Here is a 21,263-nt window from a genome sequence, read left to right as displayed (position 1 = left end):
ATGAATTCTCTTGGCACCTGTAACCGATTTTAACCTCCTAGGTTCCCTATCTTCTTGAATTATGTCATCAGACACCTGGGAAGTATAGCTTACACCCCTACATCCAATCATCTCAATGAAACACATGCCTATTTAGTGCCTCTTCTGGGCGGCGATGGTAGGCAGCGCTGCCATTTCTATCCAGGCCATCACGGATACATCATCTTACTTGGCCTGTGGCAAGTGATCTGGCACCAGCCTTAATTTTCTCCAGTTGGTTACACACAGCCCATCTCTACCCTGGAGTCATAGAAAGCTGTGGGAAACGCAATCTGACTGCATCACTTTCCTTCAAACGCCTTTGATCGCCTGTAGTACACAAGTCAGACTCTAGAATATAGCTTTCAAGGCTCTCAAATTTCCATCTCTCAATTTTTTGTCTCCATCCTTACGGAGCCACTGTCAGTTTCCAGAATACTCCAAGTTGTCCTCTCTAAACCTGGAGCACTTGCAGATCCCTATGGCTGGAAGGCTTCGCTTAGTCTACCACTCAACCTTTCCATCACCTTCCATTTTCTACTTTAACTCTTCTTTCCCAATTGGCTTAAACAAACAAACAAACAAACAAACAAAACTTTTCTTGGGGCGCCTGGGTGGCTCAGTCGGTTAAGTGCCCAACTTCGGCTCAGGTCATGATCTCCCGGTCCGTGAGTTGGAGCCCCATGTGAGGCTCTGTGCTGACAGCTCCCAGCCTGGAGCCTGTTTTGGATTGTGTCTCCCTTTCTCTCTGCTCCTCCCCAACTCATGCTCTGTCTCTCTCACTCTCAAAAATGAATAAATGTTAAAAAAATTTTTTTTTAAATTTCCTAAACCTCTAAGTCTGTGTTAGATACCCTGGGAACCAGAATCCCTTACTTTCCTACACTGTGTTGTAAGTGTCTCTAGATGTCTCTAAATCCTCCATTATATAAGAAGCTTCATCTGGTCAGAGACTGTATCTGTCTTGATGAGAGCAGAAGCTCAAAAATTTCATGAATAAATGTATATAAATTATTTTCATTTCACAACATGCTTTCATTACATATAAGCAACTTCTCACAACAGACCTCACTATTTAGAAAAAAAAAAAAAACTTGATGAAATGCTTTCTATAGTATACCCAACATTTTCTATATTGCTGGTCAACCAGGAATAAACTAAAGGTATTAATATGAGATTTTTAAAAATTGCACTTTTTTTTATTATAAAAGTAATTCATGTAACTTAGGAAAAAAATTTTACAGCCAAAAGTGTATGAAGTAAAAATGGAAGTCCTCATTTTTTCCTTGCCCTGCCTGATATGGTAACAAGGTAACCCTGTTAGTAGTTTAGGGTAGATCTTTTTAGACATGTAGTTACAAACGTACATGGTATTTGCACACCAAGGACAGGAATAAAATTGGTCCTGGAAAAAAAATCAGAACATAGGCCATGAATGCTGTGAGGCCCTTTCTGTCTCTTTCTTCTCTTTGTGATCAACTCTGTTTTTCTTTCACTGAAGACAGATTTTTTTTTTTTGATTCCTCACTTCATTTGAATGAAAATGGCCACCAACTAGTCCCAGATTTGTAGGTCCTCAAGAGTTCAAGAAGAGTAACCAGATTATACTAGAACCTTAGTCCAATTCCAAATCCCAGGAAGATGCTTCAGTTGGCCTAGTGTGAGTTCGATGCTCCTGTGACCTTCCTGAGGTGGGGGAGTGGTCAATTTAGGGTGATTATAAAGGGTAGGAGAGTCTGGTCAGATAAAACCAATAAGTATCCACTACAATATATTTTGGTCCTCATTCCATGTGCGTACATTCTTTTGAAAGTCTTTATTTCAGCCCATGGTATTTAAAAGGTGAGACTGGATCTAATATGTCATTAGATTGTATCCAGTTTTTCACTACTACATATAAGCAATATAGCAATGAACATATTTGTGTTTATTTGCAATTATCTATATTATACATCATGGAATTTGGGGATCATAGGGTATGTACATTTGAACTTTTCATATATGTTACCACTTTGCCCCTGAAAAAAGTTGTAACAAATGGCATTTCCACATATACTGCGTATTCTCATTCTTTTTAGACTTTGCCAACACATTACATGAAAAAAGAAAAAAAAAACAACCAACATATCTATTCATCTATTCAACAACATTAACTGATCATTTATTCTGTCCCAGGCCTTGTCCCATGGCCTGGGCATTACGGCAAAAAACAAAACGGATCCCTTGACCTCATGGAGCAATATCAATGAGCAGTTAATTGACATCAATGACCACTATGCAGAAAATGAAATAAGGATAAAGTGGTTCTGCAGGGCTGGGGTAGAGCTTGCTATCTTACTCGGGGTGGTCAAAGAAGGACTCTCTAGAAGGGTGACATTCAGGCGGGGAAACTGACGAAGTATCGGTAAAAACTAGGCAGACATCTGCGGAGAGGCCCAGGAGAAATAGCAGACCTGACAAATTCAAGGAAGAGCGAGAAGGGCAGGCAGGCTGGAGCATAGGGAGAAAGAGGGAGTGTAAGGGCAGAATCTAGGAAATATCTTTACCACGACGGTCAGCAGCCTGCGTTGTCGGTAAAAGTATTAACAAAGTAAAAGGCATTTTGCAATTCTAACCTCCTATTTCCACACTTTGCAAGAAGAGAACTCCTGTTCTCAGCTCAACTGGTGGTAAACAGTCGGTGGAGATCGTTGCAGTACAAGAATGAAAAGAAGGTAATCATTCATAACTCCGACATCTGCGTATCTAAGTAAAAACCCGATCCATACTGGTGTCACTTGTCACGAACCGTACCAGACCTCATCTTCCCAGCCACCCCAATTGCGTTTAACCCTGTGGGTTTGAACGGAGAAGAGCTGCGCCTGCGCAGTAGCGCTGCGCCGCCCGCTCCCCCGCGGGCCCCGCCCAGCCCGCAGTGGGCGGGGATAAGTCGGCCCAGCTCCGGAAGCTGCTGCTGCCCACCCCACTGACGTGTCGGGGCAGCGAGACGTGTCGCGAAAAGTCGCGGTGGAACTTACCTGCGGTGTACAGATCTGGCGCTTTACGCTGCTAGGCACTGCTGAGCTGGGAGATGTCGGCTGCGGGCAGGGCGGAGCCCTTGGGTCCTCCCGGCAGCTTTGCGAAGCGGCTCCTGGTGACCGGGGGTGCTGGTTTCATGTAGGTAACGGCGTCGCTGGCCGAGTAGTGGCTCCCCAGAAACCCCAACCTTTTCCTGCACCTCTACTTGCTCTTGGCAACTTGGGACCAGCTTAGGGGGTCTGAAATGGGAAGGGTCTTAACGCATGACTAGGATCAGCCTACCTTCTGCCATCACCCCCCCTCCCCGCCCCCCGTCCCCGCCTCCGCCTGAAAAGTCTTGGTTCCTTTGAAACTCCGACTTCTTTAAGATGCTTCCCAACCAAAACCAAAGTGCTGTGGTACCGTCTGTCCTCTTACCTGGCCTGGGATGCACCTGTCACTCTTCTGAGTGCACCCACGTTGCAGTAAGCTTCCTCGACTGCCCCAGCCTGCAGCCCACCCCTTCCGTACACAGGCCTTCTACATATAGGCGCCAAGCAACCATTTTTGGGTTACAGTAGCACATTCATTTATTTACCGGGCTTTAACAAACACCCCTCTGTTAGTGCTTTGACCTGGACTAGATGTGTGATGGCTCTTTACCTCTCACACCCATATTCAATCAGTGAGTCCTCTTTCACTACTTTCAAAGCAAACACTTCTCACACCGCCACCCCACCCCCCGCCCCGCCCTCCTACCCTAGTCCACGTTACTGTCTTCTTCTGCCTAGATTACCACTGTTACTTCCCAATTGGTCGTACTGCTTCCACTCTTGTTCCCCTAAAGTCTGTTCTTCCCACAGAAGTCAGTGTTTATTAAGTAAATAAGTGCATAGAGTTTTACCCTAGTGGTTCCTGTCAAACTTAGAATAAAATCCAAACTCTTTAACATATCTACAAGATTCAAGTGTCCACTCCCTACTTTTCCAAACTGATCTGCCATTCTACCTCTTTGCTTTTCTGTGCCTGCCACACTTACTCTTTTGGAGTTCCTGTAAACACCTGAGGCCCGTTCCTCCTGTCTTGAGGCCTTTGCACTTACTTCCTCTTTGCTTAGGCCGCTTGCATCACTCAATTCGGATGGCTACTTAGACATCACCTCCTGGGAGAGGTGTTACCTGGCCATCTTATCTAAAATAGCCCCTTTCTCAACTAACGCACTAATCACTACCTGAAATTATATTGCGTATTAGTGTTTACTTGCTTATTGTCTGCATCCCCACTCTAGAATATAAACCGATGAGGGCAGAGATTATTGTTTTCAACCAGTGTTTATAAGAATTCTTGGCTTATTTTACAAAGGTCTTCAAAAGTTGTTGAACGGATGAATGCACAGGTACCAACAGGAAACTCCCAGTGTCTAGTGGAAGAAGAGAAACATGGGAATAACCTCCCCCATTAGCACCTTAAATAAGCTCTTCTAATCTGACTGTGATTTGGAGGAGGGTACCAGACAGTCAGGGGCTACTTAATGAGAAGAGGAGCATAAAAGGGTGGAACTTGTGTGAGAGTGCTGGTCCTGGAAGAGCAAGTCCTAGAAAATGCTGTGAAAGGGCCGTCAGGTACAAAAGTCTGAGTTCATAATTTGGTCAAGGGCTGCCCTTGTTCCTGGGGGCCCAGTATTTTAGTGTGTATGAAAAAACCTGGTGAATTATCTCACTGAGATGCCTCCGGTTCCACTTCAAGGTCCTCTGAAGCCAGGAGCCACTATGGCTATCCAATTCAGGATGGCCTCAGCCATTATTAGCCTTGGAAACCCATGTTATTCTGAGGATGCTGGTTTACACCACTAAATTCTTATACCAAGAGATAGAAATTGTAGTAGGGGTGCTGTGAACATAGACAATTCCTATGCTCATACTAACTTAATTTTTGCATAGTTATACCTAAAGTCCCTTAAAAGGTACGTGATAGTTTCAGTCTATCTGTACTGACCACCACCCATTGTATTTATCACCCTGCTTTACTCCCACACGCAAAGCACAAATGGACAAAATCATTTGGTTAAACTAATATTTTCTTATACCCAGGACCAGTAAATTCTCTTTTCCCCACAGTGCAAAGGCATATCCATATATTGATGCTGATTATTGATGATACTGTTGAGAAAGTTAGTGAAAAGTGGAGGGGAGTATGTATTCAGTATAGCTATGTTATTTCTGTTATTTTGCAGAAACTGAAAAGGTATCTTTGAATAGTTTCCTAATACTTGACAGCTTAGGGTAATGTTTAGGAAATGTTTAGTTTAGGGAAAAGGTTAAGTTTTCTAACAAAATATACTTTTTCTTACAGCGCATCACATGTGGTTGTCTCTTTAGTACAAGATTATCCGAACTATATGATCATAAATCTAGACAAGGTGAGTTTTATAAAATGAGTTTCATGCACTGACATTGATGTACTTTTTTAAATATTAAAATCTTATGCTGATATTTTAGTTTTTTATTTAGTCATTTTAGCAACTTAGGGGGCCTACATAGTCATGTGATCATGCTGTATTTAATCTTAGTCCATTTAAACTATAAAATAAAGGTTTTAAGTGCAGTATTTTTACCAAAAGAAAATCTTAAACCCTAAATTTATTTATTTATTTATTTATTTTTAATTTTTTTTTAACATTTATTTGTTTTTGAGACAGAGAGAAACAGGGCATGAACGGGGGAGGGTCAGAGAGAGAGGGAGACACAGAATCTGAAGCAGGCTCCAGGCTCTGAGCTGTCAGCACAAAGCCCGACATGGGGCTCGAACTCACAGACTGTGAGATCATGACCTGAGCTGAAGTCAGACGCTTAACCAACCGAGCCACCCAGGCACCCCTTCAACCCTAAATTTAATATGTAGTGTAATCTTGTGATTATTAACTTTTTTTGGAGTTGGGATACTCTGTTTATTTGATTTTATCATTGTTTTATTTGATTTTGTAGCTGCCACCTCCTGGAAAATTACATATTTATTTCTTAAAGTTAATTCAGTTTTGAGAATTTTTCAGTAATAATTGAAGTCTCCTTGGAGAGTCCAAAAGCCATGATTCGTAATCACTGGAATTTTTATTTTAAACACAAGATGCAGATAGTTACCTTAATGTCATAAAACATAATACTAAAAATCCATAGACAAAGAATAATATGTGGGGCTTATCAATTTTTGCCTACCTTACTATCATGGACAGTAATTTTTTCCCCATCTGTACACTGATTTACTAACAGTTAACTCAGAAAACAGTGTGATCAGTCATAATATGCATAACACAGGTGTCATTGTTTTCAATTACTAATTTCTTTGCAGTAAGAAATGGTAAGCTTTTCTGATGGTTGGAGGCACGTGTGGGCAGGAAAATTTTTTAAAGGAGGGGTTTCTACAATAATTTTTTTGAATTTTAAAAAGGTAACAGAATTACACTTTTTAAAATACTTTTTTTTAACATATCAGAGACTTCTAAAAACACAAAGAGCAAACACTTTAAGAAGACATGTTCTTGTATTACAAGTAGAACATCTATAGTCTTTAAAATAAATTGATATCTTATAGGAAAAGCTATTATCACTTTTTCTGTTGTTTCTCTCCCATTCCTCACTTACTTATTTTAAGCTGGATTACTGTGCAAGCTTGAAGAATCTTGAAACCATTTCTAACAAACAAAACTACAAATTTATACAGGTATGAGAGTTTTCTTATAATTATATAATTATTATACTGTGCCTCTTTAGCCATTCAGACATTCTGTCTTTCTACTTTGCAAACTTGTGTAATGTAGGCATGGAAAGTATGCTTCTTAAAGATCTTTTAATTTCTAGAAGTACAACATGCTACAGAGACTACTTTTAAATCGATACCACATATAAAGCAGCATGTGACATTGGGCACGTCGGCAGATCTATGGGTAGCTAGCTGATTGAACTTAAATGGTTTGTTATTTTTTAGGTCCTTACCAGCCTTCTTGATAAGGCCTTGCTGGGATTTAAAGAGATTGGCGTAAAGGGGAATATTACTCAGGCCAGGCAATAGTCAAAAAGCCCACCATGTAGCCCCTGGGATAGTCTTCTCTTAAGAAGGTGGATTAACTGGGTCTGGAAGGCTGATTCTTACTGGCCACCCTTAGACGAGTCTAAAGTATAACCCAGAGAGTCAGGTCATTGACTTGCAAAGGGAAATTTTAATGTCAGATGAAACTATTTAACTCATGATTTGTGTGTGGGGGGTTGTTTTTTTTTTTTTAAAGAGATATTGTATAAATTCTTTTAAAAAATTTTTATTTAAAAAATTTTGGGGGGACACCTGGGTGGCTCAGTTGGTTAATCATCTGACTTCGGTTCAGGTCATGATCTCAAGGTTTGTGAATTCAAGTCCCGTGTCAGGCTCTGCTGACAACTTGGAGCCCGGAGCCTGCTTCAGATTCTGTGTCTCCCTTTCTCTCTGCCCCTCCCCCACTTACACTCTCTCTCTCTCTCTCTCTCTCTCTCTCTCTCAAAAGTAAATTTAAAAAAAAGTTTAAAAATTAAAAAAAATTTTTCTTCATTTTTATTTATTTGAGAGAGAGAGAGAAAGAACATGTGTGAGCAGGGGAGAGGGGAAGGGGGGTAGAGAGAATCCTAAGCAGAATCCATGCTCAGTGTGGAGCCCAGGGCAGGGCTCGATCCTGTGACCCTAGGACTATGACCTGAGCCAAAATCAAAAGTTGGATGCTCAACCAACTGAGCCACCCAGGCGCCCCTACAAAGTCTCTTTTTAACCACAAATCGTAAAGAATATACTGAGCAAACATTTTATAATTCTGTTCTTCTCTATGAAAGTATTTCAGTCATTAAAGAATTGTTGAGAATACATATTTTTAGAAGAATTAAATATACACACAACATCAAAAGTACTCATAATGAGGCACCTGGGTGGCTCAGTTGGTGAAGTGTCCGACTCTTGGTTTCAGCTCAGGTCATGATATCATTTTTGTGAGTTTGAACCCTGGGTCGGGCTCTTCACTGACAGCTCAGAGCCTGGAGACTGCTTGAGATTCTCTGTCTCCCTCTCTCTCTGCCCCTCCCCACTCACTCTGTCTCTGTCTCTCTCAAAATAAATAAACTTAAAAAAATATTCACAGTTCACTTAGTTGTGGTAAAATACATTTTTCAAAATGTCATCTGGTTGTCATACTTTAAACATATTTCAATAATGGTTACCTCAAACTTAAAAAAAATATGTTTAAAAAGTTTCCTGTTAACATAGTGACCTTAGGTTGGCAGGAATGTTACGGGAAAAAGCCAACACAGTTTTTAGTAGTAGTTGGTGCTCAATAAAATATTGTTTTAGAAACTTATTTACAAGAAAGCACCTTGAACTGAATATCTTATATCCTAGGATGCTGGAGAAATACATCATTACTATACTTACTTGAGCCTTTGGTTGAATTTTCAAGATATTCTCTATTCTCTCTATTCTCTATTTTCTTATCATTGTTTTGGTTCATGTAGTAAAATGGTTATTACGAATGACAGTGCTCAATGAAACTTAGTTTTTTCATGTTTGCTTTTTATATAGGGTGACATATGTAATTCTCACTTTGTGAAACTGCTTTTTGAAACAGAGAAAATAGATATAGTGCTACATTTTGCTGCGCAAACACATGTAGGTAAGCATTGTTTTATGTTACAATTCTGATGGGAAGATTTTTTTCCCAGTGACTAGCCCAAATCAAAGTCCACCATTGAGGTTGAATAAGTAGGTACTTAATATATATGTCTTTGAAAGAGCACATACCATGCTCCCCCAGGAGAATAGGACAATTTTAATAATGTAGGTTGAAGTATAACCTTGAATGTTATCTTAAAACTTTGAGTTTAACCAAATTCAATATAGTGATTACTTCTGGGGAGATGGGCCTTCAACTGCATTTTTTATGTTGTTTCTTAAAAGCTGGGTGGTAGATACACGGTTGAACATATTATCATTATCTATACTGTTATGTGCATCTGAGATCTCTTCTAATTGTCTAACATCTCATAATTTGAAACATACCATACATTCAGAAGAATTTAGAAGTAAAGCGAAATGAATAATGATAACGTGAATACCCATATAGCCATCACCTAAACAAAAGATAGAATGTTGCTAAATTCTCATTAGTAGTAGTACTCTGCCTTATTACCTGATTTTAAAATTATCATTTCCCTTGGTTTTCTCTACAGTATATCTAGGAGATTATTCTAAACAGGATATAGAGATATTCCTCATTCCTTTTTATTTTCATACACTCCATTGCACATATGTACCCCAGTTGGGTTTATTTCCTACACATTGCTATTTAAATGGCACTGCAATGGATGGCTTTGTGCCTGTGTCCTTGTGTAGTGTCCTTTTGTATGTTTGTCGATTGATGTTGGGTAGAGATTCCTAGAAGCAAGAATTGAGAGTGGATTAGTTTGCTAGGGCCCCCATGACACAATACCACAGGCTGGGGGGCTTGAACATCAGAATTCTATTCCTCACAGTTCTGGAGGCTGAAGTCCAAGGTTAAGGTGCCAGCAGGGTTGGTTTCTTCTCAGGCTTCTGTCCTTGGCTTGCGGATGGCCACATTCTCACTGTGTCCTCACCTGGTTTTCCCTAGTGTTTTTTTGTGTGTCAGAATTTCTTCTTTTAAGGACACCAGTCATGTTGGACTAGGGCTTACCTGAATGATGTTGTGTTTAATTACCTCTTTAAAGGCCCTGTCTCCAAATATAGTCACACCATGAGGTACTTGGGGTTAGGGCTCCAACATGAATTTGGGGGGAACACAGTTAAGCCTAATAACCAGGATTGAGGGGGTAAAATCATATGCAGTTTGCCTAGATATTGGGAAGTTTCCTTCCTTAGGGGTTGAAAACACTTTGCATTCTTATTCCTAATGCATGAAGTATCTTTCCCCTATAGCTTCACCAACAGAAGTTATTGTCAAATTTTTGCCAATCTGGTAGGTAAGAAGTGGTATCTATCAGTTTTCATTTTGGATTTTCATTATTATAATTGAGGGTGAGCATCTTAAGCTTAACGACCTCTGTATTTCTTATCTAAACTATTTGTTCATGTCTCCTATCCATTTACAATAGGGTTATTCCTTTTTATTTTCTTATAACTTCTTTATAAATTGAATATACTAGCCCTTTGTTTCTGAAAAGTTTAAGTATTTTCCCCAGTTTGTCATTTATTTGTATTTTTACTTTATAGATTTCTGGTTGTTTTTTTTCTGTGTAAGAGCTTTTATGTAGTCACAGTTAGTAGTTTTTTTTTTTTTTTTACGTCTGGATTGTGAGCCATATTTAGTAAAGTTTCCCTCATTCCCAGGTTATAGAGAATCTATTCTTCAAAGTAAATTTATTTTCAAAAATAATTTATCTAGCATTTATTGTTCTTTCAGCAATAGCAGGTTGATCTGAAAAGCCTAGCCCTCTATTAGTAGAAACTAGATGTTTCAAGTTTCAAATTTAAGAACAATTTTAAATTTAGATGTCTTTTTTTTTTTTTTTTTTTAGAATAGAAGTGTTTCCTGGGGCACCTGGGTGGCTCAGTCGGTTAAGCTTTCTGCTTGCTTTCAGCTCAGGTCATGATCTCATGGTTTGTGAGATCGAGCCCCACATCAGACTCTGTGCTGACAGTGCTGACCTGCTTGGGATTCTCTCTCCCTCTCTCTTTGTTCCTCCCACACACATTCTCTCATGCGAGTGCGCATGCGCACCCTCTTGAGAAAGACAGAATAAACAAACATAAAAAGTAATAGAATAAAACTGTTTCCTGCAAATTTAGCACTGATAGTTTTCTAGGTTCTAAGAATTCACATGTACTTTATGATTTCGGCTTAAAGCAATAGTAAGTAGCAATGTGTTTTTGTTATTTTTTTAAACTATTACAGTTGTAGTGAATGAAGAGAAGTGAGTAGAACTTTCCTTAAACCTGAGTCTACCGTTTGGTGTTTGTTTTGTCCCCTGGGTGGCATTGTTCTAGCTTTTTCTCTCTCTTTTTTTTAGATCTTTCATTTGTACGTGCCTTTGAGTTTACATATGTTAATGTCTATGGCACTCATGTTTTGGTAAGTGCTGCTCATGAAGCCAGAGTGGAGAAATTTATTTACGTTAGCACAGATGAAGTGTATGGAGGCAGTCTTGATAAGGTAAGCTTAGAAAAGTATATGTTTCACCCATTTACCATGAACCATGAAACAAATGTGTCTTATTAAAACTTACTCTGGGGGCGCCTGGCTGGCCGAGTCTGTGGAGTGTGCGACTCCTGATTTTGAGGTGGTGAGTTTGAGCCCTGTGTTGGGTGAAACAATTACTTAAAAATAAAATTAAATGAAAATTAAAAATTAAAAGAAGTAAAACCTACCCTGGGCTTTTTCATCCTCTCATTATGCACACTTATAGGAGTCTCCAAACTATCATTTCTTTGTGTCCTCTCTTCAAATCAAATAATACCAGCCCAAATGGCAACAACCATCTAGTCTCGGTACATATTTATATGTAATTTGACTGACAGTATTTTTGCCAGAGAACAGCACGTCCCGCCTTTCTGTCCCAGTCCAGACATGATGAATGTCATTCCCACGGGCCAAGCAGAGCATACCGCCCACTCTCCTTCTCTTCCATTCAGGATAGCGCATCGGAATGTCAAGGGGTGCATGTGAAATTATCGTAGCAGCTGGAATCTGTTCTCCTTTTTAAATCACTTGTACATATTATGCTTCCTATGCAAAAGATGGCTCCATTCTCATCTATATTTTTCACAGTCAGTGTTTGCAGTGACCTCATTCTGTGTTACGTTTTTATGAAAACACATAAGTGAAAAAAAAATCAAGCAGTTTGAAAAAAACTTGTAATAAAAAAGCAGACCCTGACCACTTCTCCTCAATATCCAGTCCCACCCGTGAGAAGCATTTTCAATTCTCTTTGCAATCTTTATGAAGGAACCTTTTTTTCTTCTTGTGCCCTGTTATCCTACATCAGGTCTGACACAGGAGCCAGAACAATTTTTAGAATATAAGTCAGATGATGGGATTACTCTGCTCAAAACCTGTTCACGTTGTTTCAGTGACCTTCAGGGTTCCACAGGTTCTGGCCTCCCTCTAGCTCTCTGGCCTCAACTCCCATTTCTCTTCCCTCACACTAACCTCCTTGTGGTACCTTTGGATGCACTCTGTCTCAGGGCCTTTGCACTTGTTCTCTCTGCCTGCCTTATAGGGTTACTGTGAATGCTACCATATAAAAAACGCTTAGGAAAAATGCCAGGCAAGTAGTTGGGGTCCAGTAAATGTTTTTTAAAATGTAGTAATTAATATTTAAGGTTTGTGATATGTTTTCTGATTTTTCTACTTAGAAACTATGCATAATACATATTTATTAAATGCATCTTTTTAAAATTAGGAATTTGACGAATCTTCACCCAAACAACCTACAAATCCGTATGCATCATCTAAAGCAGCTGCTGAGTGTTTTGTACAGTCTTACTGGGAACGATATAAAGTAAGAACTGATTTCAGAAACTCTTGAATAATTTTTCTTTGGACTTAGGTGTTAAAACTCCAAGTTAGATTAGCAACATTCCATTTTTAGAGTTAAAGACCTAGATTGAGCAGTTTATATACTAAGGAGTTTAAAATACTTATTTCCTATATTGTGTGGACAAAGTAGGACCTACTTCTTGTTCAGTTCATCATTTAAAGGAATAATTTGTGGGTGGCTCAGTCAGTTAAACATCTAACTCTTGGTTTCAGCTCAGGTCATGATCTCACGGTCATGGGATAGAGCCCTGTGTTCGGCTACCTGCTGAGTGTGGAGCCTGCTTGGGATTCTCTCTTCTCTCTCTCCCTCTGCCCCTCTCCTGCACTCTCTCTCTAAAATAAACAAAAATTAAAAAAATAATAAAGCAATAATTTGTATACATTTTTTCCTACTTCAGTGATATGTAGAGAATTAGAGCTGTAGGGAAAACCTGGTTGGAATATCCTGATTCCCAGAATCCTCCGGGTGAAAGAAGACAGAGGGAGGGCAGGTTCCATGACCTACCGCATGCTCCTTTCTGCATGATTCACCTCTCTTGGCTCCTCGCGAATGGGAGTTGACATTCCCTTGCCTTTTGTGTTCCATAACTTTGGCCCTTTTCCCATTTGTGGTAGCTCCTTTTATTTGTAAGGGTTGGTGCCTCAGAGAAAGACAACTTGCAGTTTCACATCTAACCAAACCTGAGGTCCAAGATAGAGTCTCTGAAATCATCAGGTAGAAATTTCTGTAATTTTTCTGCTGTCAAACCTAACAAACCTGGCCCTACCTCTCTTCATCCTGCACTTGTCCAAGTAGATATTCCTCTTCTTCCTTTTGGGAACCTCTGCCTTTCTCTGACTCCCATCCTCTCCTGTCTTTTCAAGAACCTTACATTAGAAAACTGTCCCTTCACTTCTGTCCTTAAGATGTGTGGGGTTACTTAGCTGCAAGTGCCCAAATTTTAGAACTGTTTGTCTTTAGATAATTATTACAGTTGGACCTCTTATTGCATTAATGTCGATAACTCTTTAAGTTTCCAGCTGTCATCACACGAAGCAGTAATGTTTACGGACCACATCAATATCCAGAAAAGGTACATTTTATTCCTGAATCCATAGTGTGCTTTAGTGATCGTAGCTTCTCATCATTTAAAATAATCTCTCTTCAGTATTTGTCCAGAATAATTTCTGCTGTAATTGTACATAATTATAAATGCTGTATAGGCCAAAGGCAAATCTCATCAGGTTTAGAGTCTGGAGACCTGAGTTCAAGTCTCAACCTGACGGCAGCTGGTGTGACCTTAGGCCCTTGGAGCGTGGTTTTTAAATTGACGGATAATGAAAATGCTCAGAAGGGACTTTGAAGGATCCAGAGAGATGATCTTCTGAAAATGCCTTGTACTTGGCAGGATTCGGAAGCACCATAGAGTACTGCCATTGCTCCTGTTCTGGCTGCTGAAGACTCCTTCCTGGTTTGCAGTCTAGAAATTTCAGAGCTAGTCAGAGCATAATGCGGGAAGCTGGTACAGAAATTTGTCTCTCCATCAGCTGGCTAATCGTTCCCCAGATCCTCTTTATTGTTGGCTGGCCTGAACATCTTCCAGAAAGTAGTACAAGTACTGAATAAAGAAATGTAGTTAAGAGGCTGAAGACACCAGTGCAGTTGGTTCTGTATCATTAAGCCCAATTTTAAGTAACCATTGCTTTCTTCTGCTTAAATTTGGAGATAGGGTTTTCCACTTTCCAGCTGGTTGCATTGATCTCTTAGCCCAAAGAAAGGGGCCGGCTGTGTCATGATCTGCTGGTCTTAATATCTACTTTGCTTAATTTGGGGTGTATCTTTCAGAGGTGCATTGTTAATTTAATAATATAGCTCGCCCCGTTTAACATAAATTTTCTTTGAATTCAGTGTCACTGGGATTTACTTTTTATTAATTTCACAAGCGCTGAGTGTAGGTGCTGATGCAAAGCAATGAGTAAGATCGGATTCCTGCCCTTAATGAAATCCGAGGTGAACTTTTGTGATGACAGCGAACTGTTCATGAAGACTTCTGAATTTTTACACTATGTGTCATTTTGTCTTTATATTCGTCTAGCAGATAACTTATCTTTGTGCAATAGGAAGCTATCTTAGAGTTCTTTCACTTGTCAATATTATCATAGGTTTCTTCTTGAACTGGTAAGAAAAATTAGAATTTATCCCTATGTATAATTCTTAATAATCATCTTTTAATCATATGATGAGTTAGATTCATATGGATCAGTGAATTTCCAATGTCTGAAACAATATTTAAATATTCTTTTAGGTTATTCCAAAATTTATATCTTTACTACAACACAACAGGAAATGGTATGTTATCATTTACCTTTGTACCCATATGTTTTTCTGGTACATGGATAGTATTCAGTGACAGCAGTCTTGAAAATCACAAAGTCTTAAGAGTTGAAGGCCGTAGGATTGAATGTTTCAACAAATTTACAAATTCCTTCTACAATCGATGTGACAGATTTATAAATAATTACCATCTGTTATCCATCTTTGTAATTTACTTACTAATATCATTGCAACCTTTTTTTTATAACTTCAGTTCTTAAATAATGTATCCTAGAACTTTGAATTTTAGCATTAAAATTTGACATCTATCTTTATATAATTTTACTTTTTCAGAGGAATTACTTAATTCACAGAGCTATATGGATTTCTTCAAAATTAATTTAAGGCAGAAAATTGATGAATAACTTATTTCTCAGGGGTCATTTAGATGCTTGCCACTTTCCTGCTGAGTGCTGAAGGAGGTTTGGAGATCATTTACAAATTATGATAAAATTTAGAAAAGTCTTGAGACTTTGTGTTTTCAGTAAAAGATTTCTAGGATCTCATGGCAATTGGCTGCTCTAGAATGTACACAGTCATTGTGGTACCTTGGTTTGGGAGAGCTTACATTTTTATACATTGTGATTCCCTTTCATTTCATCTTTTTAGCTGCATTCATGGATCAGGGCTTCAAACGAGAAATTTCCTTTATGCTACCGATGTAGTAGAAGCATTTCTCACTGTCCTCAAGAAGGGGAAACCAGGTGAAATTTATAACATCGGAACCAATTTTGAAATGTCAGTTCTCCAGCTTGCCAAAGAACTAATACAACTGGTATGTATATATTGCAGAAAGGTCGTGTTTTCAAAATTGTCACTAAATTAGTGGTAGTAATCACTAAGGTAGTCAAAATCAACAGTTTACAGTTTACTCAGTTGGAAAGTAAACGTGTAAAACAATGAAATGTACGTGCAGATATGTCATTATTTGAAATTATATCACTCGTTTATAACAGCTTTTCAGGAAAATAAAAATCCTACACATTAAATGTAGATACTCATAACAAATATCTCAATATCAGCAATATAAACTTGTATGTGCTAGTCTTAAGAATCAGTGATATATAAATAATTGTAGTTATGAGTGTAGGTACATATTAATGCACATCAATATAGATCTCAAGGATTCAGTGTATAGAAACTCTTCCTTTATACCACTCTCAGAATACTCTGGACTCCAACCATGTGGGCCTTCCACACAAAGCAGTGCTCAGACACAAGCTGGGTAGCCTATAATTTAACTCAGTTCTGACATTATCTGTCTGGAAATAGCTTCAGATGCCATAGGTTAAGTAAGGGCTCAGTCCTACAAGACTATCCCCTGCTTCAGATGCCAGTCACAAAACCTGGTTGTCGCCTGTGCTTCTGACCAACTGGCTATAAATCAGAGGTACTTTGCTAGAGTGACTCACAGAGTTCAGGAAAACAGTTTACTTTCTAGATGGCTGGCTTCTCACACTGGGTGTGACTCTGGAATAGTCAGATGGAGGAGCAGCCTGGGGCCAAGGAGGAGGAAAGATTGTGGATTGACCATGTTCTCTGGGCACACTACCCTCCCAGCACCTCCATGTTTTCAGCAGCCCACATGTTCTCCAAACCCCATCCTTTAGGTTTTTTATGGAGGCTTCATTAAGTGGGCATGATTGGTGAAATCATTGACCACTGGAGAGTAACTCAATCTCCAGCGCTCTGAACATGTGGTTGGTTCCGTTGGCAACCAGCCCCCTCCTTCGGGCCTTTCCAAAATTCACTCATTAACATAAACTCTGGTGTGCTTAAAAGGGGCTTGGGGCGCCTGGGTGGCTCAGTCGGTTGAGCATCGGACTTCGGCTCAGGTCATGATCTTACGGTCCGTGAGTTCGAGCCCCGTGTCAGGCTCTGTGCTGACAGCTCAGAGCCTGGAGCCTGCTTCCGATTCTGTGTCTCCCTCTCTCTCTGACCCAACCCCGTTCATGCTCTGTCTCTCTCTGTCTCAAAAATAAATAAATAAACATTAAAAAAAAAATTAAAAAAAAAAAAAAGGGGGGCTTGTTATGAACAGCAAAAGACACCTTTATCTCTCATCACTTAGGAAATTCCAAGGGTTTTAGGAACAGGGATAAAAACCAAATATATATTTCTTATTATAAATCACAGTATCACACTGAGTAATAACCAAAAGTCAAAAAAGTTAATTTTTTTCCCATAGTTTATGCAATGTGTATTTTTGCTGAGCTTCAGATGGAATTTGGGTTATAAAATATAGGAAGTGTACTAAAATGCTGTTCATTTTAGCTGTCTCCCCCACTTTGAAGCGGTTGTTCCTCTAGTCTTTTAAATCAGCTATGTAATACTTTTGTTATTCTCTGGTCTTATTTTGTAATTCGACACAATCCATTTTCACAGATCAAAGAGACCAATTCAGAGTCCGAAATGGAAAACTGGGTGGATTATGTTAATGATAGGTGAGTAATAAGCTAAAACATTGGGGAAAAGTTGTGAAATCTTAGATACTTATAAAATTCTAAGATATGTTCACTTAATCAGAAACTACCATTATCTCTCTTTAATTTTCTGCTATAAGAACATAGGAGCCCTAATAAGTTTATGTGTATTTATTTATTCATTCATCAAACATATAGGTATGGGCTGCATTCAAACCCAGATCGTGGCTGAAATCAGAAAAGGATAAGCCACGGAGAGGGTTCGGCATCTGGGATTATAGATGTTTTTTTTTTTAACATGTACTTTATTTTACAAATTTCCTATAATAAATTCAGGGAGAATTTTTTTTAAGGAAAAATGTGAATTATGGTAAAGATTCATAGACACACATTATTTACATTTGTAAATATATATCCACAATGTCATTTTAAATCTGTTTTGTTTTCTAAGACCTACCAATGACATGAGATATCCAATGAAGTCAGAAAAAATACATGGTTTAGGATGGAGACCCAAAGTGCCTTGGAAAGAAGGAATAAAAAAGACAAGTACGTTATGAATTGATCCTTTTGGGGGAGATTCAGAAAAATTTAAAGGAAAAGTAATTTATTTTTAGAACACTCTAAATTCAGTAGAATGTTGTGATGAATCCTTTCCACTTTTCAAAGTGTTACATTTAGTATGTTTCCAGCCATAGTAATCTATTTCCTAAGCATCTTGAATTTCACAGACTGACTTCTGATGAGTCTTCTGTGTCTCATCAGTGTTTGTTAGAAACCTATTTCATTGATTCTCAGGTGCAAATTTGTCACTTTTTTCACATCCTTTAAAGGTATGTGGTTTAAAGTCACGAATGTCTTATTATTATTGCATCTTTCTTTCTTTCTTTCTTTCTTTCTTTCTTTTCTTTCTTTCTTTTTCTTTCTTTCTTTCTTTCTTTCTTTCTTTCTTTCTTTCTTTTCTTGGTAACATGTAAAATAACGTTTACAGGTCCATTTTAACCTCAGTGGCATCTTAGATTTGATGACATCTGGACAGTTGCAGTCTTTGAGTGTCTGAAGCCTTTTTACATTGAAACAAACAAAATTTAGTTGTGTGAAGAAATGTCCATTAAAATAAGTGTATAGAATCTGTATATATATATATGTTAAAGTTCGGTTTAAAAATGTATTCATGAGAAAAGATAAACTCACATGTAGAAAAAAAGTCTTCATTCAGAGCTTGACATACAGAATACTTGTGTTGAATTTTTGAAAGCAAATTCAAAGATAATTTATCATTTTTTTAACTAAGAAAAACTTTCCTGATAATATAACAATATAAAATGACTTTACATATTAACAGAAGAAAAATCACACCTTCTCATTGTGCCTGGAATGCTGTATTGCCACATTTACTTGAACAAAAAATTACTTGTCCTATAGCTTTAAAACCAGTGCAAATGACGTATCTCTCCTTCTCCCTCAATTTCTTAAAGTCAGAATTTCTTCAACACTTATACCAGCACATTCAGTATTGAATGACTTTTGAAATTAAAAACAAACAAACAAACGATAACTGTCTTTTAAATCTAAGTTTTCGGGTACTGAAACATCTTGTGATTAATGACCTTGGTTGGTTCAAAATCAAGCTGTTTTCATTAGGCATCCCTTTGGCAAGACTGATTCTTACTTAAATTAAGAATCTAAGTACAGTCAGCTGAGTGGCTGATGGGTAAGATTTTTCTGACTTAGCAGGAACTCAGTAAATGCTGGTTAACTGGTGTTTAGTGTTTTGTTTTTTATTTTTGTCCTTTGGTTTTTTTCCTCTCAGTTGACTGGTACAGAGAGAATTTTCACAACTGGAAGAATGCAGAAAAGGCATTGGAACCCTTTCCAGTACAACCACCATTTGTATAGTCAAGACAGTTTTCAGAGAAAGAAGAAAATTATCCTACCTCCACAAGCCATGGGAAACCAAGTGACCAAATGGTGTCCTCTTTTCTTTTGGAATTAGATTCATGACTTTTTGCATAAAATTCAAATGCAAAACACCTCAATCTTTAGAATAGGTTTGGTGCTGGCATAGGATTTAAATTTCAAGATTCTTTCCAAAAACCTTTCTCCTGAAAGTTAGGCACCAGAAGGCCTAGAAAGACCTTTCGTAGGAAGGGGCCAGGAAAATGGAATCTCATGGTTCTGAGAACAAGGACCGAGCCCAGTTCTGCGCTGACGACAGCCTTCGCGGGCCCTGAACTCAGTTGCCCAACCTTCCCCACTGCCTACAAAGTCTCTCAAGTTTCCATTTTTAGGCAACATAGGATGAGCTGTCTGTCCTCATTCATCTTTTTTATTAAAGGTCTGATATGCTATAATTGCTTTAAAAGTGGAACAATGGAATCATATCTAGCACTTTTTAACTTTAGATAATTTTGTAAAATTAAGTTAAATGTTTTTTAAAAGAAGGATGTAGTTTTTACATTTTCAAAATCAGTTGTTGGACTATATATGAGTAATCTCATATGAGAGATTTTTATCATGTATTTGCCATTTAAAATGATTTTATTTATAAAAGTATCAATATTGTAACGTATTTAATGTAGAATGTGGCTTTATTTTTACTAAGGTATGTTTTTATTTTGCTGTAGAAAAAATTTTTAAACATCTTGATTAAATACTTTTAATTCCTCTCTCTCCTAAAGACTTTAAGATGGCTTGAAAAAGCAGCTGACTGGATATTGCATTGAGAAAGGGTGAGGAGTTCAAGGTTGTGCCCAGCTTTCTGGCTTCCATGCATGTGTGATGACTTCTTTCCTCCGTGAAGTGGAAAGCTAGGTCATTCACTCACAGGTGGTTAAAAGTAAGAGGGGTAAGGGTGGAGTAAGGGCCTCGAAGAGGTGGAGATTGCGAAAAGAATAAGCAGCTCCAAAGTTGGAAGAGGATTTACCAAGCAGGAGTGAAACACAAACTGACGTTGAACACGGTCGTTTCAGGATTCTGAGATGTGTGGGCACCTGGGTGGGTCAGTCAGTTAAGCATCAGACTCTTGATTTCGGTCAGATCGTGATCTCACGGTTTGTGAGTTCAAGCCCCGAGTTGGGCTCTGTGCTGAGTGTGGAACCTGCTTGGGATTCTCTCTCTCCCTCTCTCTTTGTCCCTCCCCTGCTTGTGGTCTCTTTCTTTCTCAAAATAAATAAACATTAAAAAAAAATAATTCTGAGATGTGCAAAGTGGATTGATCCAGAGGTGGGCATAGTAGGAGTCGGGAGGGGCCGAGGGGCAGAGGGCTAAGAATGAGCAAAGAGTGAGGCCCCCTGGTCCTGACTGTTTAGGGAAGAAAATTCCTCCTGGGGGTTGGCTGTAGCTAGAGGAAATGGATAGGGGACCAGGCACGGAGGTGTGGCAGTGAGAGGTTGGGGAGGCTGGGAAGTTACAGGCAGAAAATGGGACCAACTGAGAGCAGATGGTCTTTTGGTAGAGTCTGGTCATTGAGGGTAGATAACAAAAACACTGTTTTCTGTGGCATTTAGTTTTGTACATATTTTTGTGTGCCTTTATTCCCAACTTTAATATACTCAATATGGCTTAACTTTATCATTTATTTAGTCTCAGGAGATGACTGGACAGGCATTAAGAACATATAATGAAAAACCAGTGGAAACAAATTTATGCAAAAGTGTTAAAAAAAAAAATGAACATTCTACGTCATATGTCATCAGAGAAGCGCAGATTAAAACAAAAACTGGATACCTATTAGAATGACCAAATCTGGAACACTGACAGCAACAAATGCCGACAGGGGAGCGGAGCAACAGGAACTCTGCTACACCTGCTGTTGGGAATGCAAAATGGTACAGCCACGTTGGAAGACAGTTTGGCAGTTTTCTGACAAAAGTAAACATACCTTTACCAC

The 21,263-nt window shown here is 38.7% G+C and overlaps 1 protein-coding gene across 3 annotated transcripts; it reads left to right on the top strand.

Moving 5' to 3' along the window:
• Window positions 1–2,962: 2,962 nt before the first annotated feature.
• Window positions 2,963–20,430, top strand: TGDS (TDP-glucose 4,6-dehydratase). Of its 3 annotated transcripts, XM_042928985.1 has the most exons (12): window positions 2,963–3,174; window positions 5,368–5,434; window positions 6,664–6,732; window positions 8,605–8,695; window positions 11,067–11,209; window positions 12,459–12,557; window positions 13,609–13,668; window positions 14,881–14,924; window positions 15,558–15,723; window positions 17,334–17,392; window positions 17,823–17,920; window positions 19,185–20,430. In XM_042928985.1, the coding sequence occupies exons 1-12, from the start codon at window positions 3,089–3,091 to the stop codon at window positions 19,268–19,270; spliced, it is 1,068 nt and encodes a 355-aa protein (XP_042784919.1). In that variant the 5' UTR covers window positions 2,963–3,088; the 3' UTR covers window positions 19,271–20,430. The 3 variants fall into 3 exon arrangements, with proteins under 3 accessions (XP_042784919.1, XP_042784926.1, XP_042784936.1); XM_042928992.1 differs by lacking the exon at window positions 6,664–6,732; XM_042929002.1 differs by lacking the exon at window positions 17,823–17,920 and having other exon boundaries at window positions 19,185–19,261.
• Window positions 20,431–21,263: the final 833 nt, after the last annotated feature.

This window comes from Panthera leo, chromosome A1 (assembly GCF_018350215.1).
Source record: "Panthera leo isolate Ple1 chromosome A1, P.leo_Ple1_pat1.1, whole genome shotgun sequence".
In the NCBI taxonomy this organism is placed as follows: Eukaryota; Metazoa; Chordata; class Mammalia; order Carnivora; family Felidae; genus Panthera; species Panthera leo.
The sequence above is the reverse complement of the archived record's forward strand: the minus strand, read 5'-3'. Positions and strand labels throughout refer to the sequence as shown.